The sequence below is a fragment of the Scleropages formosus genome, chromosome 14 (assembly GCF_900964775.1).
Source record: "Scleropages formosus chromosome 14, fSclFor1.1, whole genome shotgun sequence".
Classification (NCBI taxonomy): domain Eukaryota; kingdom Metazoa; phylum Chordata; class Actinopteri; order Osteoglossiformes; family Osteoglossidae; genus Scleropages; species Scleropages formosus.
The window spans coordinates 137,634-157,555 of record NC_041819.1 but is presented as its reverse complement, the minus strand read 5'-3'; the positions used below and the strand labels follow the sequence as shown (position 1 = coordinate 157,555).

The following is a 19,922-nucleotide window of genomic DNA, read 5'->3' as shown; positions in this document are numbered from 1 at the left end:
CGAACCTTCATGTCTTCATGCTGCAAAGTGTTGGGATGAGTGACTGTTACTCAAGGAAAACACACACGTTTGATTTTACTTCTCACGTTGGTCGAGTTTGTGTTAGTGCTAAGAAAGACTTTGCTGGCTGAAGTGACTTTTTTTCGTTTTCCATTTTGCCTCGGTAGTTCTTACGGAACGGATCGCAGATTTTTTTTCCACTTTCAGTTTCATTCAAAGTTTATTTGCTTTATTGACTAAAGTGAGGAACTCGCTCGAATTTGCTGCGCTACGCAGAAAAAAAGAAAGAACAATTATGGTTCTACGCACCGTTCCAGTCTCACGGTATGACGACGGACTCCATCCTCTGCGTTGTCGTGGGCCCGCGCGCGCCACACACACACACCTGTCACCCTTCCCGCCACCTTACGCATGCTGACACAGATGAGATGGTCGCGTTTAGCTGAAGAGCGCCCGATAGATGGATAGATCCGAAGGAAATCGCAGTTACTTTCTGTTCGGTTCACTCACTATCCCAAACGTGGCTTCTACAAGTCAACTTTTCTATGAATAAATGACGATTCTGAAATCTGTTACGTGTCACGTTGGCACAATAATATGAGGCTTCGGTCGTGTCGCTGCACGTCCAGGGAGTCCACTTGGTGTCAATAAGTTAATGTCCTCGCGCGATATATCCACTTCCTGCAGCGGCAGCGGGGGTTCGCATTCCAGTTGCCGGACGCGCGCACCCCTCGTCGTGAACGCGCTCCTGTGCTTGCGTTGCTGCTGCAGCTGCAATGGCGGCACTGTAGGGCAGGACGCGGTGCCTTCGGCTCCAGGACTTGTCCCGTTTTGCGCAGGGAGTGGAGGAGCGCGCCGTGAGGTCGACTCGCGAAGCCGGCAGGGAGGGGGACGCGGACTTCGGCCTGTCGGCACATTCTTTATTTTTAATATTTTATTTTGTCTGGGTGGAGCAGCGCGAGAGCTCGCTGTGCATCCGCGTGCAGTGAGTGAGGCGCAGCCCGCCGCTCCCGACTCGGACTCGGACTCGCAGAGCCTGGGCGCCATGGCGGAGCGCAGCTCCACCGGGCTGCTCATGATGATGCTGGAGCCCACGCCCGCGACGGCCATGACCCTGCCGGCGGAGGTGCGTGAGAAGCTCGCCGAGCTGGAGCTCGAGCTGTCCGAAGGTGAGCGCGCCGAGCTCGCGCAGCCGTGTGCCCCGCACGTTTGCGGGAACCCGGTTTGTTCGTCGCAGCACGAGCGCTCGCACGGGGCCATGGCATGACAGTCACGGTGTGTGTGTATCTGTGTATATAATTAATACTCCTGTCTTCTCTCCGGTTCTTTCCCCATCTCCTTTGTCTCCTCTTTTGTCCTCTCCTTCCTTGTCTCTTTCCTTTGCCTGCCCTCTCTTGTGCTCTTCTCCTCTTGTCTTGTCCAGATTCCTTCTTGTTGATGTCTTATTGTCTCGAGTCATTCTGTCTCCTCTAGTGGTGTTCTCCTTGTCTTGTTCTCTTCCAAGTATCTTCTTTCTTCTTCTTTTTGTCATCTTGTCCTTCTGTCTTCTCCTGTCTCCTCCTGTGTCCATCCTCCTGCAAGCAGGGGCCTGGCATTGCCATGGCATGATGGGCTCCGAGCCACTCGGAAGTTGAGGTTTGTTCTTCCAGGCAGGTGTTTCTTCTGGTGTGTGTTGATGTTACCTTGTTGGGTTTTGGGTAGTTTAGCTGGTGTCACCTCGTTGGGTTGGGCTCAGTCTAGCTGGTGTCTCCGCATTGAGTTGGGATGAGTCTAGCTGGTATCATCTCATTGGGTTGCACTCAGTCTAGCTGGTGTCACCTTGTTGGGTTGTTGCTTCAGAACTTCACATCATGCAGCTGTAAGTGACCCATGAGGCAGCATGACTATCTGTCGTGATGCACTGGAGACATGCCTCTATGTCCTTTTTCATACAAATCCATATGGAGGATAGAAATGTGAGTGAAGGTGGCCCTGACTCCACCTGCTGCCAGCTCGGTCGTAGGGCTCCTGACCCCCTCACACCACTGAGATTTGCATCTTTAACGTTCCGGTCAATGCCTTGCATCCTCAAACCCAGGGGAGTGACACCCTGTCTCGGATTCAAACCCCCGGGTGTGTCAGTGGCCCAGCGCTGCTCACCATGCATCATATACACTATGGGGTTACATTTACATTTATTTATTTAGCAGACACTTTTTCTCCAAAGCGACTTCCAATGGATACTATGTAGCGTAATCAGCCCACACACCTTATTCACCAAGATGACTTACACTGCCAGATACACTACTTACAGTGGGCATGCAACCTAATGGGAGTTCCAGGGTTCACTATGGAAACAGCTCCGCCCCTTCACTCCCTCATCTGTCTGCTGTGAAATGATGGTACTGCTGCGAGACGCTGAATCCTGGACTTGTGCATCTCTTGGGTTGAATAACAAGTTATGATATATTTAAAAAAATGAAAGTCTGGACACTTCTCAATGTTGATGTTATTCCATTACATTGTGGGTTTGTTAACACAAACCCTCACAACACGGTCTTCAAACCTGCAGGACTCTTTCCACTCTGGTAACGGTGATGAACCATCATTGATCGAGAGTTGTCAGTATGTTTTTTTTTTTTTTTTTTTTTTCTTTTTTCCCCCCCCCTCCAAAATACCCAAACTTCAGTTTAACAGTCTGACTGCAAACACTAAACCTGCAGGTATATTAATACAGTAGTTAGCTAATCATCTTGGAACCAGTAGGTGCTGGGTTTGAAATCCCTGCCTTTTGGTATAGTACTCTGGATCAAGGTACTTGCTTTGGTGTGGTAAAAATACCCTGCTATATAAGTAGTAAATAACTGTAAATTTGCTTATCTATTACTGAAAGTTACCTTGGACAAACATGGTAGATGATAATTAAATGGAGTTAAATTGCCCTCACTTAGACAAACAAGATGACTGGCTGGGGCAAAAGACCTGATGCACACACACCATTTGCAGTAAAGGAGTGAAGAGACCCTGCTTGCACCACAAGTGTTGGGGTAGGATTTAGAAGCCCATAAAAACTCCCCAAAGAGTGTGTAGACAGTGTATAAATGTGTGTATTGAAGTTCCAGTACCCCTCTGACAGTAGTACCACACTCTCCACACACAGTTTATGGAGGTGCAGAGCCCTCTGTGGTCTTATTACCTTTATAAAGCCATGTTTTTATTACCCTGGGTGTGTGCTGGAACATGGGACTTGTTTTTTTTTTCCTTTTTTTAAAAAGATAAATTTCCCCACCAGCTTGTTAAGGCTGTTGACTGTGCGGTTTCCCTCATTAGGCTTTACTGTTCTATGGTAAGCACCATGGTAAACCACGGTGCTGCGCATCACGAGTGTTTCAGTGACCATCTGCAGCCGGTTACCCTATTTGACGGTAGTATCTGAACGCAATGCTTGTACACAACATGCTCTGGTCCCCGTAGTTCTGCGCTATGATGTTGGGGTCATGTTTTTGTTTGTTATTTATTCCCTTCAATACATCCTCACAGAAATGAGCAAATAAACAAGCTCTATGGCTCTTCTGTGAGTGACATCATCACATAGAGATAGTCTATGGGATTTTGAAGCCCAGGGAGCACAGTTCATCCTGTAGAGATGGACCTCTCTTCCCATGACTACTATATCTGGGGGGGAAGGCTGTGGACCCCAGTCTAGAAATACATTAATATTTATTCATTTATCTGATGCTTTTCTCCAAAGCAACTTACAACATTAAGCTACTTTACAGTTATTTACTCATTTATACAGCTGGGTTATTTTTCTAGGGCAATTTAGGGTGATTTGCCTTGCTCAGGGGTACTATAGCTGGAGGTGGGATTCAAATCTGCAACCTCTGGGTTCAAAGGCAGCTCTCTAACCACTATGCTATCAGCTGTCCCTTTTTATACATGTCCCCTAAATACATATACATATGTGAGCTGTAGGTGGCGCAGTGGTTAGATCTGCCAGCTCTGGTCTCCGGTTTGAATCCCACCAATGCTGTCAGCTAAATGAATAAATATAAATACAAATATAGTGGTGTGATGAAGTCTGTGTTGTTCTGCCCAAATGCCTACAGTAAGAAGGAACTTGTGCGCTTAGACCTGTGAGGTCAGAGCCATATCTGGCAAATGGGATTTATAATTTTCTGGAAATAAGTTTTTTTTTTTTTTGCTCATCAGGGTCTGACCCAGATTTTGCGCTGAGGGTGTGCTCGGATGCGCCTTGCTCCTTCACTGCCACTCCAGAGTTCTGTTTCCCAGAAGCACCTTGCTGCAGGTGGAGTACTGCTGGAAAGGCTTAGCAGAAGGGGCGGAGCAGCTGCCCACTTTCCCTTTGCACTTTTCTAGTCATAGTGGAGGGGTTAGGGGTCAGTGTTCAGGGTTAGGGTTTATACCAGTGGAGGGGGATGTGTCTCAGAGCACTTCACTCCTGTGACATGTTTGGGCAGGATTAAGGAAAAATGAGTTGTTCTATGAATTGAGCAGATTTTTTTTGTCCCCCTTACTGAGATTCTACATCCATCAATGAAATAATAATTATTAACTTGTTAGCTGATGCTCTGTCAATTGTGATATATAATAGCTGATGCATTCAAGTCACTGGGTGTTTTTAGCTGGAGTACTTCTCTCAATAAAGACAATGACAACAGTGGAACAAAGTCAGATTGAACCCACAACCTTGAGGTTATAAATTCATGTCCTTAATCACTACACTTTCCCTGGAAATGAAAACATGACATTTTTCTGTTGTTTGAGTGTCTCTATTATGTTGAAGAGCTAAAGAGTACAGCATCAGCAGTGGTTGGAACTGTCTGCTTGCAGTTAAAAGGGTGCGGGTTCGAATCCCTGCAGCTGCAGCAGCACTGTTTATCAGGGTAACTGCCAGGATGTGATGCAGTAAAAAATGACCCAGCTGTGTAAACAGGTTAGTAACCTAAGTAGATTAGTATGCAAACCTGACATAATTTACTTTGGAGGAAAGTGTCCGTTAACTTCATTTTTTTTTTTAATTAATTTTTGATTGTAGTCATAAAATATTTACTTCCTTTTTTAATCCCAAGGTGTTGAAAGTTTGTAAGAACAATGATGCTGTTACTTTAGTGACTTCTTTGCCCTTGTTTTTGTGGTCTTTTCTAAACGGAGCCCCTTATTTGGTGCGGCAAATGCAGGGGTTTGGCAGTGGGATGTTGTCTGAGGAGCCTGTCGAAGACAAAGGAACTTTCTAGACCGACTCAGAAAACAGAAGCTCGGTATGATGCCCTTGATTTTGTGGCAGGAAGCGAAGACACCATGATTGCTGCACAAGAAACTCCAAACGATGACAGGACTTGAGGTGGTGCCATACGTTCAAACTCATGGCTGCTGCTGCTCCTGCGGTAAAACCTCACTTTTCGGGAGGCTGTCTGTGGGACAGCCTGCATTTCCTTGCCAATAGCACAAAGCTGTGTTTTACACTGAGCGAAGTGATCATTAAAAAAAAAAAGTATATGGGTGTGCATTTTGTACCCCTCACACTTGGAACAGGGTGGGGACTTGTTCCTTAACTGTTTTCTTAAAACCAACATCATGCATCTATTATTAATGCTGCTATTACTGTAGATGAGAACACTTACATGGACAAAACACATTTGGTCTGTTGAACTTATCTCAGCATTTTATGTTAAAAAAAAATTATTCTAACATTAATATGTTTATTTTGTTTTAGAAATATTTCGGAAATAATATTCAGCAGCATCAGCAAACACATGGGAGTATGCTGTGAGCCCCTTGTGATTGTGTGGTACTACACTAGGGTTGCACAAAAAAAACCTGGGAATTATTTGACAATACAGAATTTTCCACATTTGTTGATTGAATTGATCATAGTAATATGAATTTTATTTTGTTTATATGTTTCAACGAATCCATGAATGGGCGGAAGGGCAGCTGTCAAACGGGGATCTTGGAAAACCCATGAGAGGCTCTCTGTGTAAACATATCCTAGGCAGATGACTATTATTATTAGCCATTACATACAGTGCTGCAAAAACATATTTGCTCTTTTCTCATTTCCTCTGTTATATCTGATTTTTAGTCTTGAATCTTTTCAGGTGTACAACCAAAATCTACTTTTGGATGAAAGTTTCCTGAGTCAACAAGTGTAAAATAAATGTTTGTAAAACTGTGACATTTATTTACGTTTACATGCATTTATTTAGCAGACGCTTTTCTCCAAAGAGACTTCCAATGAACTCTATGTAGTGTTATCAGCCCACACACCTCATTCACCAAGGTGACTTACACTGCTAGATACACTACTTACAATGGGTCACTCATCCATACATCAGCAAAACACACACGCTCTCTCTGTCACTCACACGCTACATTTAATGTATAGTTATCCACCACCAAGTGGCACTGTGCAGAAAAGTAATTCTCCCACTAGGCAAATATGCCCAATTAGTCAGCTGATTGAATACAGCCACCCTGCTCCCTATTACCCACAATTATTTTGACCCTTAACGTCAGTGGAGTAGCTTATGCAACTGACTGATGTACTTTTTGTATGACTGGGTAAGTTTACACTGTAAATTTAGGGTAAATATCTTCTTCAGGGGTACTACAGCTGAAGCAGGGTTCAAACCTGGGTACTTCAGGGTACTCACAAGGTGACAGCTCGACTGCTACGTCACCTGCTGACCCCACTTGTGACCTGTGCCAGGTGTGTGAAAGCAGGTGTGTAAGGTTGCATGTGGAAGTTCTTTGGACTGCAGCGTATGGAAACAGGTCAGACCCAAGACTCTATAATGGCGGTGAATCCTTTATGGGTTTACTGGTGTTATTTCTGGCAGCTTTGCTCTAAAAGGTGCTTTGTGCGGGCGTGTATCTGTACGGGATGACCCCGTGCTGGGCCCGTTAGCCTCGATCATGTGCAGTAGTGACCTACATAGAGGTTTAATGAGGCTGGGGACAGGGCTCTGTTGTGGCGGCAGGTTGCCGGGAAGGGGGATGGAGTTACTATTGACAATTCCTGTGGAACAGAATTGTCAACTGAATGACACCGTTATGTTCTCGCGTGCCTCCCGGCACGTTGGCCATCCCTGGAGGGGTGATTACAACACTGTGCGGCAGTGAGCGTGTGACCTTGTCCACCGCTGTTGCTCCCCTTGGCGCATTCATAGGAGCCTCTTCCCTCCAGTGTTTGCCAAACAAAGCATGTGACCCCTCGCCAGAAACGTCAGAGGTGTCTGGAGGGGCAGTCAGCAGGTCTTCTGTAGGTTTCACAGGGGTAGCTAGCTGGTAGTGTAGTGGTTAGTGCTGCTGCCTTTGCACCCAAAGGTCACAGGTTTGAGTCCCACCTCCAGGTATTGTACCCTTGAGGAAGGCATATAACCTAAATTGCTGCAGTAAAATTACCCAGGTGTATAAATAGGTAAACAATTGTAAGTTGCTTTGGAGAAAAGCATTAGCTGAATAAGTAAATGTAAATATGGTGTGTGTCTGTAGTGTCTTGCCGGTCTCCTGCCGCTCGTGGCTTCACATGTACGTGTTTTGCAGAGAATGATAAGGTATTGAGATGACATGCTATGCCTGTGTGCCTCCACACATTCACTTATCGGCTGTCACGAGAGCCCTGCTTCATGTCCAGCTGTTGTCCTGTGACACGTGTCACGTTTCCCCCAGAATATTCCACCAGCCTGCCAGTAACCATGAATAACAAAATAAAACCATGAATAGCAAAATTGTCGCGCTGTGGGGAGGGGGTGCGAATGTGGTGTGAACTGGCACCTTTCGCGTGTTATTGAGCTTGTATTGGAACAAGCTGTTGGTGGCCGAGTAACATTTGTAATTATTGTGTAGAAAAAAAATCTCAACAGCTTTTGTTTTACTTCAGTTAGGAACAGAATTGGGTTACGGCACAATGGAGACAGGAATGGGATTCAGAAAAAGAATGAGTACATTGTTTCGTGAGCATTGTTAAGTAGCACTAAGTTCCGGAAGGAATTTTCATGCAGTTCGAATGTGAACTTTCGTACCAGAAGAAAGGTTGATACTCAAGACAAATGCGTATTGGTGGGGGGGACTTTGGGTGTGTTTGGTATCAATAAAATACATTGCTTTGCCAAAATATTGATAATGTATTAAACGTATTAATTAAATATGTTAATCAACATGTGCTCCATAAATTCATCAAAACATACATAGAGGAGTGTGATTTAGTGGGAATATAATGTATAGTGGGACAAATCAAAGTTTGTTAAAGATTTTTTTTAACAAATAAATTGATCTTACAATGTTTATTCATGTATGTAGGTATGTAATTGAAGCTTTATAACACTTTAAGATTTGCTGGAAGAAAACTCTTTCAAAAAGTCCATTTACGGTGTGGCGGGAACCATCTCAGCGTGCAGGTGCTGCTGTAGTTACCAGCAATATGGGAGATCCTGATGTGGCTTAATACCAAAACACTTCCGGTGAATCAGCAACTATAGGACTAAAGCAGAGTAAATGAGAAATTACAGGTAAATTGTTACTTAATAGGAGAGTAGTGTGCACATATCAGATTGAAACATTTTGTTGGCGTTGGTTCTGCTTGTGTCATAATTCTTTGTTTTCGGAAATTATGCAATCAGAGCTTTTTTTAAAAAATAAATTACTATTTTTTAATTAAATGAAATTAATTCTTCTACTCTTAGTTTTGATGTGTGGTTTTACCCAACCTTGATGGTGTGAAGGGTGAAAGTGCATCGCGGCACACTTCAGGCTTACCCGCACTCCCGCTACCCTCGACTCTTAACCTGACAGAGCTCTGAGTGACAGGTTTGCCTCCTCATGGACCGACTTTCTTGCACAAGTCACCGGCGATGCATCGGGTTGGCAGGAAGTTTGCAGGCGTGAACAAAGAGTGAGGGACCAATGTTGGCTGCGGTCCAAAAGATTTGCTCTGGTCTGATGTGCATCGAAGTAGGGGTTGGGGGGGTGCCTTCAGGCCGTTGTCTGAAGAGCAGCTGCTGGGCAGACACTAACAGATAAGATCCTTTTGTTTCCAAGGAGATAAAAATGGCTGCCTGTTATATTGGATCACTGGTATCTTGTTGATATTTGGCATTTTGATACCTTCCATGGCCAGTGGAGATGTTCACAAGGCCAAAATTAAAGTAAAAAGTCCAAAAGAAATCCAATAATTAATAATTCCTTCATGATAAAGTGACTGCCCTGCGATCCATGTACATCTTGAAGGCGCCGCACCTGAGGTCAGCGGCAGTGGAACAAGTCTCTGCTAACAACTGGTTTTTGGGAGAGAAAATGGAAAAGAGATCTATATTCTTAAGTTGGAGTGGGATGAATGTTAATTAACATTAATTAAATGTTCAATTTGAAAACCACTTTTAATTTTGCAAGTGTATTAGTCTAGCTCGTACATTTAGGATCAGTATTGTCACGCTAGCTTTAGCACACTTGCTAACTTCGCAAAATGCAGACTTGTTAAGAAGCAGCAAGAAATTTCATTCACTTTTTTTTTTTTTTTTAACGGATCTTAGTAGGAAGTCTGCTCAGTTGCATTTGTGACTTATTTTTTTCCATTCAGTGTGACAACACGATTAAAACAGTAAGAGCAAATGCAAGGCCTGATGTCGTTTTAGCAGAAACAAAAAAACATTTCTGGTCAGTAAAGCTGTCATGGTTCCAAAATACCAGCCACATATTTAAAGTCAAAGCCGAACACAGCGGCAGAGAGGGGTATTTTTCTGAATACCAGATCGCATGCAAAAATCATGGTTTGTAAATTTTAAATGGATTCATAACTTGATTCTTGGCCAAACACTGGTTAAAATGCTCCGGCACATCTTTACCAGGACTTTAAAACTAGTGAATAATTCTCCACTGTACTTTTGACAAAGATAGTGCAGCTATTTAAAAAAAATCATGGTGCTGTATATTGTTTTGGTTTCATAGCGCCAACAGGAAATAATTTTGCAGCTACCTGTGGACAAACACTGCTGTTGGCTGCTGTTAAGAGGCCCTTTAAATTAGTAAAATAAGTTGCATAGTGTGAAGTTTTACCTGTTTTACCCTTTAACCATTTGTACTGCTGTGTATTTCTGTGAAGTGGTTTAGATTGTGTTTTATCTAATGATAAAATGCCAGGGACACCATAGGTCATTTACTCATGACCTTTTTAGCTACAGCAGTGCTTTACTACGGACTGCTCCATACGGGCCCTGACCCCTCCCACTGAGGGATCTCGACCACCTGCCTTGCCAAGCATCTGGTCTCACTTGGACTTCAGCTCCACCTCTCTCTGTGCCCGGCACCCCCCCCCCGTTCTGTTTTGGCTGTATTGGGAGGGCCATTCCGAGGACCGTGAGCTGTTCGAGATCCTGTTACACTGTGTACTTTAGGCAGGAGCATCTCTCAACCCAGAGACTGTAAACTTGAGTGGGCTGTGTGCACACCTCCTGGTGTTCGCATAAAAAACAGGTTCTTCACATACCAATTTGCTTCATGGATTTATATGGAAATTCTGAATGGAGGGGGGAGAACAAGCCCTCTTTCTGGCCTTCAGTGCAGCACTGGGGTTGTGTGTACAGCACAAGCTGTGGTTAGGGGTATGACAAGGACAGCTTCTTTGCCTTCAACTGAGAGTGCTAACTTGGGGATGTGTTAGCAGCCCTAAAGATGCTGATAGTGGAACTTTCTGGAACAACAGCATGCCAGCTGTGAAATGTGGGTTTTACTGTGGCACTGCTGTGCATGCATGACACTGTTTACCGCCAGGACAGCCAATAAACAGTGGGCTGAAATCCTCAGCAGTTGAAATCAGGCGAGGTGCTAAACCCACAAGCTGTACAAGTATTGTGACACATTTGTCATTTTTTCTCTACTTTTAATATTAAGATTGATTGGCTATTATTTATGATGCCTGTCTGCAAAGTGGGTATCGCATCACAATGCAGAGAAGATTGAAAATTTCACTAGCAGAGAGGATTTTCAGGCAGATCATTCCTTACGTTTTTTGATGCTGGTATTCCTTTATGTTTTTCTAGCTGCACGTTTCCTGTTGGGATGAGTTGGTGTGAACTGCATAAGACATGAGGAATTTTGGGGTGGATGCAGTATGGGCGTGGCAGTGGGGTTGCCCTTGAACTACTTTGGACTTTTGGTTTACCTTGGAAGTTCAGCGCAGAAGTCAAGAGCAGGAACCACAGTCGATTTCTGTTATCATTGTGTAAATTACTCTGTTTACATCAGAGGTGACGGGTAAACCATAGTGCAGAAGAAACTGCATACACTGCTTGTCTGCTGGAGAAATGTCTGAGCTGGGGGTCACCTGTGAAGTCAGAGAGCAAGGGAATGGTACACTGAAATACACAGCGTGAATACTGTTATTACCTTGCTGCTGAAGTCACATGTGTTGGCTGATCTGATAAAAGACCGGTAAAGAATACAAAACGCACCAGTTGTAAGCAAAACAGCATTTTTTTTTTTTTTTTTTTTTTACTTCAGGCATTTTCCATCTAAAAGCAGTTCTCTGCAGCTGCAGAAATTCACATGTCGATTTGGAATGTGTGGTCAGGCACAGGGACCCAATAAATAAATTGCTGCAGAAACAGCAGGTGCTTGCCCGTCAAAAGACCCCTGCGGTGGATTTAAAGCCACACGATGAAAGTAGTGATTTCTCAAGGTGAGACAAAGCCCTGGCCCACATTGTGGCTTGAGATAAAAAGATATGTACGTTGTCTTCTTGCACTCTCTGGTGTGCGTTTCTGTGAAACGGCATACAGTGGAAACTCGTGTGTGTTCCAAGAGATCTTTCAGAGAACTTTGTGCACCTACCTTGGACTAAGTCCGTCTGTGCTTGCACAAGATTATTGGTTTGCTCACTGATTGCTTTGCTCACATTAGAAGATCAGTTCAATTTATTTTTTATAGAGCACTCTTCTCATGCAGTGACACTGAGCGCTTTAACACAGGCATAAAGCAAGAAAAACAGATACAAAGATCAATGTCTTTGTAACTCCTGTTGTATCACAAGGACATGCGGATGGGTTGCAAGGATATGCCGTTACAGGAAACGTGTGAATATGAAGTCAGAATACAACTCCTGGTTTTCACAAACCTTGACTGAACATGCTGTACTTCCACTCTTGTTTTCTGAGAAAGTGGGAATTGTTGGTTCTTTTGAGCAGCTCAACTAGGCAGGGAGCAGACTTGTTAACACCAGGCAGACCACACATTGGTTTGTAAAACAAGACCTTGACGATTAGCTGTGTTCATTGTCAAGTGACTCAAACTGGCCATTTCTGCTAAGGGAGGTCTTGCAGATCCAGGGTTTTGAAGTGGAACATGGGTAGTTTTGTGGAGAGTACTTGGAAGCAGGGGTCTAGCAATGCTTGCCCTTAGTGGTCTAATGATGGAGTAGGAGACTGGTCAAGCCCAAATGCCTTCTTTGTCGTGACATTTAGTAGGACTTCCCCTTACTTTTGTGTCTTCATTCATGGTTGATGTTTGGAGGACTGGTGTGGGGACCTCTTGTCAAAGCGGTGTGTTATGCATATTCGTTTGATCTTTTGGGTGTTCTCCCTGGCATGGGAATGCTTTCTCCAGAAGTCTGCTTCTCAGCACAAGAAGCAGCAGCCTTATACTGACTTAATGAATTTGACAGATGTTATTACTCAACTTGTGGGACCTTTAGGGCATGAAAAGTAATAAGTATAAATAACATTTACATTACATTTACATTTATTCATTTAGCAGATGCTTTTATCCAAAGTGACGTACAACTCAGTAAAAGTACAACTTATGCATTACATTAAGAGGAAGAGACGTAGCTGCAGATATGTGACTCAACTAAACCTAGTTTGTTACCTACAACTTACTGCACCAAGGTTCATCGTTCGAGTAGGTGCATAAAAACACAGGACAGACAAATCATGATACCCTCATACCAATTTTTTTTTTTTTATTTAAATATTATAAGATACACAAGCAAGCAAAACACTGCCGGAGTAGTGGCTGAATAAAGGCTTTATCTGGTGATGCTCATGAAGTTATGGTGCATGAACATTTACACCATACATGAGCCGGAGAGATCTTGGTCGAAATGGATCAAGAAAAGGTGAATTTTCAGACTCTTCTTGAATGTAGACAGAGTTTCTGCAGTTCTGAGTGAGAGGGGAAGGTCGTTCCACCCCAATGGAGCCAGAACCAAGAACCTCCGTGCTTTACCTTTCGTGTGCGGGACCACCAAGTGCACAGAAGTAGATGAGTGAAGGGGTCTAGCTGGGGTGTAGCGGTTGATCAAGACCTGCGAATAGCTGGGAGCAGTCCTATTGATGCATTTGTAGACACCAACCAGGGTCTTGAATTTGATTTGGGCAGCTATAGGAAGCCAGTGCAGAGAAATGAGAAGAGGAGATATGTGGGAACGCTTTGGCAAATCAAACACAACTCGTGCAGCAGAGTTTTGTAGAAGCTGCAGAGGTTTGATGGCAGTAGCAGGAAGACCACACAGGAGAGAGTTGCAGTAGTCCAGATGGGAAATCACCATGGCCTGGGCAAGTAGTTGGGCAGAGTCAATTGTGAGGTAGGGACGGATCCTACGAATATTATGCAGGATGTATCTGCAGGACCGGGTTGTGGCTTTGATGTGCCTAAAGAAAGACAGACTCGCATCAATCGTTACTCCCAGACTCTTAGCGGAGGATGTAGGCAAGATGTTTAATCGTTACATCGTGACACAAGGATGGACCATCTGGGAGGTAAAGAATCTTTGTACATAAATAACACTACTGAGCATTACACTTCACTGTGGTATCATTAGCATTGCATCAAAGCAAATTGGAAACAATCAGCAATAGTTAAGTTTTTGTAATAACTGCAAAGTTAATTTCTCATAGTGCAAGGAATGGCTGTGTTGGTTGCCGTTGGGTGTGGTTGAGTGTCGTTGGGTATGGTTGAGGGTCATTGGATTTCAGAGGGTGTGGTTGGGTGTAGTTTGCACTGTTCTACCATATTTACAACCCAGATTGTAAATGATCACAATATAGCTTCTCAGCAAGCAAGGTGCTCAAACCAGCAGGGACTAGACCAGGGATCGGCAACCTTCCGCATTAAAAGAGCCATTTGGGCCCGTTTCCCACCAAATAAAACCCATCTGAAGCCGCAAACCCGGTTTGATCCCTAAAATGAAGAAAACACAGCATATATAGTTTCATTACACTTATGCTATGCATATAAAGACTATGATTTGTTACATTTATGAAATAAAGGAACTACAAAGAGAAAACGACTGACATTTTACTTCTAAATTATTTGTAACAACCAAAACAACAAATTCTTTTGAACTCATAAAAAAAAAAAAAAAAAGACACTGGCACGTATAAGTTTATTTATCCCTTATTTGTGGATTTTTTTAAAAGAAATCAAAAGAGGAAACAAAAAAATGCCAGTTTATTCTAAAGGTTGCCATCATCGGTTGATTTCCTCAGTCGCGTAGCTACAGCAGTCAACCGCCAACCTGAATATAAAAAATAACTACATCAGTTCAGGGTCCAATATAAAAATATATATTTGCAAAATACACACACACACACATTTTCAGAACCGCTTGTCCCATACGGGGTCACGGGGAACCGGAGCCTACCCGGTAACACAGGGCGTAAGGCCAGAGGGGGAGGGGACACACCCAGGACAGGACGCCAGTCTGTCGCAAGGCACCCCAAGCGGGACTCGAACCCCAGACCCACGAGAGAGCAGGACTGCGGTCCAACCCACTGCGCCACCGCACCCCCTATTATTTGCAAAATAATAACTCATTAAATGATTTCATTCACTTGGTTAATGTGACTTCTGCTCCTGAACCTCACTGCACAGCTGGTTAATATCAGGGCTATAAGACGTCACTTTGATCTTCATGCAGAATTGCAAGCTGTCATCCGTGAGGCGTGAGCGATGTTTGCTTTTTATGTAGTTCATGCTGGAGAACACCTGCTCGAACTCATGTTTGACAGAAAGTGACATAACACAGAGTGCCAGTGAGTGGAGCCCACAGGAAGTCCAAGGCACTGCTGTTTGTTGGTGGTATCTTCATTCTGTGGGTTCTTGCCCTCAGCCCATTGTGGCCTTTAAAATCTTACCCAGAAATGGCATCTTCAAACATGACATCACAGATTTCCCACACATGATGTCATATTCTGAAAAAATTCACAGGAAAAGTCAAAAAGTTATTTTGATGCTTTTTATTGCATAAACCACATCTTGTTTGGCTTATACCAAGTCATTAAGAACATTATTTTTTGGTATAAAACATCAAAAATTAAAACAATGGCACATTTGCTTGGGTTTGTCTTCGAAAAGCTCATTCGCCAGTCATCCAGCTCTCCATAAACCTCTGGATGGAATGACTCATCAGAGAGTGGTCTTCATCAAAACCAAAGGCTTTGTTTGTCCTGGACACTCTCGAACCCTGTGAGGACCATATCGCAGGAACTCCATTCAATGGACGACTGGGGGAGGGGAGGAATGTTCTGTAAATGTGAGCTTTCTGTAAAAGAGGAAGTGGAACCAGTGGTGGGGGCAGCTTCTGCATCCAGTTATGGCATCTGTCCAGGTGGTTGGGAACAAAGCTGTTGGGGCAGGTTCACATAAGCTCCCCAAGGGAACAGCTGCCTTCATAAAGGAGGGTGCTGCTAATTTTGTGTTTATTAAGGACCAAGAAAAAAGTCTGCTCCATGAGCAAAAGGAACTACACAGGAACTAAACCGCGTACCACCTCTGATGTTCTCATCCCCCACTACCGAAAATAATAAACCCGTTTCAGTTCCGAAGGCACTTCCACGTTTGAATCTTTCAGGAAATTATTTTTTTCCTCATTTTTTTCCCCAGGCAAATTACAAGACCGACCGTCTGGGTCAGGATCTAACTTTCCACTATTGCTTATGGGTTTTGAAGCAGAAAAAATACATTCCTCACGGAATAAATTTTCTACTAAGTGCTTTGTGGCAAACCACTTGTAAAAATGTGCTATTATAAATCAAATGTGATGGACTGATTGTACAGGGCCACAGAATTTTACAGCCCTCCCTGATCCCCACAAAACATTTCACTGGAGCATCTCCACAACAAGCAGGAAGCCCTTTCTGGGCCAACCAGAGAGAGCATCTCCACTGGGACGCAGTGACTCCAGAGCTGGGATGTATAGGCTGTGAAAAAAAAGTATTTACCCAGTTCCAATTTCCTCTATTTATTTTTTTTTTATTAAACTTTTTGACATTAAAACTGATCAAATCTTTTTGTTTGTATCAGCAGTATATGAATGGAGCCTGAAAGCAAGAGAGTAACACCAGTATTATTCTGATGTCACTTCCTGGGTGTGTACAATATTGACCAGCAAACATCAAATTGCCTAAAAAGAGACTAACAGAGGTACATCAGGCTGAGACCAAAAGAGATTTCTGAGTAGTTACAGAAACCTCAGTCTGGATGGGGCTGCACAGCCAATCAAACCATGGTCAGAACCTTTCTCATCAAATGGCTAAAATCTCTCCATGAGCAATGTTTAAAACCATTAATGAGCTCAAAATGACCCAAAATAACAAATGAGGAACCAGTAGGGCTCTCATACATATCTGCTCTGGGCTTGAGGAACCAGGTGATAGGAGCCACCAATTACCACAGCACAATCTCCATAGGCATAAGTCAGGCCCCAGCATTGGGAAGGCTTCATTGCACCATTACATGACAGTCCGTAACAGAGAAACCTATTTTGGGGCAGAGCTGGTGGGGGGTGGTGTCTTAGTGTCTTACCCCCTCATTCACCTTCAGCCAACTAAGTACCATCTCAATGAGTATAATCGAGGAACAAACTGATGAGAGCATTTGGTTTCATTTAAAACGTTAAGCACAGCGATAAATTCAACCTTAATGAGGTGTTAACACACCAATACAGATATGATTCTGTACAGGACCATAATTAACAGCTGCTGTCGCATCTCCGTCTGGTTTACGCCTCCATTTGCTGGTGAATTAGTACAAACAAACAAGACAGAAGCTGAGCAGCAATTCTTCTCAGACACTGTGTACATTTAAAAAATGGGGGTTGGGGGTGGGGACAGAGTCGTTTCCCTCTGAAGCCGGAGCCTTCTGACCCATCTGCCATGACGCAGCCTTGAACAGCCCCACTGAAAAGAGGAACCATCAGCTTCCTAAATCATCAGGAGGCAGCACATCCAGCAGGTCCAATGGGGATTCATCCAAACATCACACTTAAAAACAATTATTTGTTATTACAATGTCATATCCCTGCTACCATATTGCTATAAAGGACTACTATGACCTTGATTAGAGTCTAGTCCAGGGGTCGGCAACCCGCGGCTCTTTCATCCCTCTGCTGTGGCTCCCCGCAGCTTTGAAAAAATAATGTGAATAAATGGCTATTTTATTTAAATTATTTTATTATTTAGTTAGTTTTATCAATGTAATGGTTATTATTTTGGAGATTAAGGTGATCTTGTAGCATTAAAATAAAACGTTGTAATATTTTGTCAATCAAAATTTGCGTCCCAGCTCTGTATTGGTTGATACCATTGTATGCGTCACCTGTCACCGCCCGGCAAGTGATTTGTCTTAAACTTTTGACCCCCAGTAAGCTAACCATGGATAAATAAAAAAAAAAAAAAAAAAGTTTCTGATGAAAATAGAACATTTAATGGTTCATGGATGGATTCATTTGCTTTCACTGCTGACGAAGTTGGATTACCTGTATGCTTAATATGTGGCGAGAAATTAGCAAACAACAAAAAGTCAAATGTTGAAAGACATTTCCAGAATAAACACACAGACTTTGCTGAAAAATACCCATGTTTGAAACATGGAATTCAATTCCCAACACTTATAGGAACATGAAAAAATATGCATTCGGAGTCCTGTCGATCTTCGGATCCACATACCTATGTAGAAATACTACAGAAGGAAAAGTTTGACCCTTACTGCTCAGTGTCAACTTGCACCACATTCATTGCTTGTATTGGTACACATACGGTCTACTTTCCAAATAGCTCCTGACAGGTCATATATATATAAAGGGGGTGTGGTGGCACAGCGGGCTTGGCTGGGTCCTGCTCTCTGGTGGGTCTGGGGTTCAAGTCCTGCTTGGGGTGCCTTGTGACTGACTAGCATCCCATCCGGGGTGTGTCCCCTCCAGCCTTACGCCCTGTGTTGCCAGGTTAGGCTCTGGCTCGCTGTAACCCCACTCGGGACAAGCGGCCTCAGCCTGTGTGTGTATGTGTGTGAGCGTGTGTGTGTGTGTGTGTGTGTGTATATATATATATATATAGTATATATATATATATAATATGTACAGTACGTATGTGTTTTATACTTGGTTTGTAGGTAGTGCTATATGTGCACGCACTAAGCAATACCTCAGAAATGTGCTGATTTGACTGTAATCTAATTGTTCAGTTCTTTTTAATTTTCTGTTTTTGGCTGGTATCCTTTGCAGGGTATACCTGGCTCACTTCCTATATTCCGGGATGGGCTGTGGACCACCATTACTCTGCATTGAACAAGTGGTTATTGATAGTGAGTGACTGTGTGAATTTTCCTGCACTATTTATCCAGACATTCATAAGGTTCTTCTTTTTGCACATCCCCACCAGAGAACCAAGATCAGTCTAGATTCTACCCATAATTTTCTTGTTTGATGCAATGATGGTGTTAAAGATGAGGTTGAGCCTTTAGCTTTTACCATTGAATGAAGACGTAGAGTGAAGAACATGTCTCTGAAGTGTGAGGTACAGCAGGTTCTTTTCCTTTCTCTTTGTGTGAATGTGTTCATGTTCATTACTTTTTTGAGTTTTAAGTTGTGCTTTCTACTCATACATGTGAGTGCCAATTTGCCGTGCTGGAAATTGTGAGTTTTTCTCTGAATTTGGTCTCGTCCAGAGTTGTCGTCTTCACCTTTAGAAGCAGAACTGTGTGTCTTTTTTTTTTTCCTGGGGCTTTGGACGAGCTTGTTGTTGTCACAGGCGCTTGACTTCCCCATGTTTGTTTCCCGTTCCCCGACATCCTGAGTGTGAATGCTGTTGGACTGCCGATGAATAATTGATGGAATGCGGTGTGGGGATGGAGCTGCTGCTCTGTGGTTTGGGTGAGGCCCTCTTTGATGGCTGTACGAATTCCAGCTCTTTTCTTCTTCCTCTGATAAATTCGGGTTATGAAGAAGAGACCTCATCCCTGGTTGATGCATTAGAAATGAAACTGGACATTTTGACGTTATGACTATACGTTACATTCAACACAGAGTGGCAAAAGCACTTTGGTTATATGCGTTTTGGACAATTCACATTAATTTATGTTTGTGCCGGAAGTGTAAAATTATTTGCAGTGATACTAGTTTTGTGCATTTATTTATTTATGTTTGTTTTTTTTTTTTTTTTGTCCGTTCATTTGTTTGTTGAGAAGCTGCTGTTTGGTGCCAGCCGGTTTTGCTCTGATGGACTGTCTGATTGTAATGGAAGCATGGTTCCTCTGCGCACACCAATTTGAGCCTCTGTGTATGGGCTCTTTGGTTTTATTTCTATGCCACGGCTCTTCCTGACTCGAACCAGGGCTCGTGGGCTGGCGCTTGCACCATTTCCCTTTCCCATCCATCCCTCCCACCCTCTCCCTATCTCTTTCGGACACCCTTCTGCGTGTAGAAGATCTTGTTCAATCCAGGAGTGACTCACACTTCTTCTCAAGTCTTTATTTGCCCCCATTCCCTGGAGACTCCTTTGTCTTTGTTGTTCTTGAATTACTAAGAATTTCACCTTCCATATCCCAGAACGGAATGGGAGGTGGGGTGATCGGATCAGCCATCACCCCATGCTTCTTGCATGGTGGTCAAGGGTAGCGGTTAAATCCGGCCTCCTGTTCCCCCTTTTCCC

At 43.5% G+C, this 19,922-nt stretch overlaps 1 protein-coding gene across 6 annotated transcripts in view; it reads left to right on the top strand.

Moving 5' to 3' along the window:
• Window positions 1-631: 631 nt before the first annotated feature.
• dip2a (disco-interacting protein 2 homolog A) overlaps window positions 632-19,922 on the top strand; it is a 104,631-nt gene continuing 85,340 nt past the window's right edge. For all 6 annotated transcript variants that reach the window (XM_018725296.2, XM_029257790.1, XM_029257789.1 and 3 more), the window contains exon 1: window positions 632-1,169. In XM_018725296.2, the coding sequence (XP_018580812.2) occupies window positions 656-1,169 (514 nt within the window). In that variant the 5' untranslated portion in view covers window positions 632-655. The remainder of the gene's footprint in view (window positions 1,170-19,922) is intronic.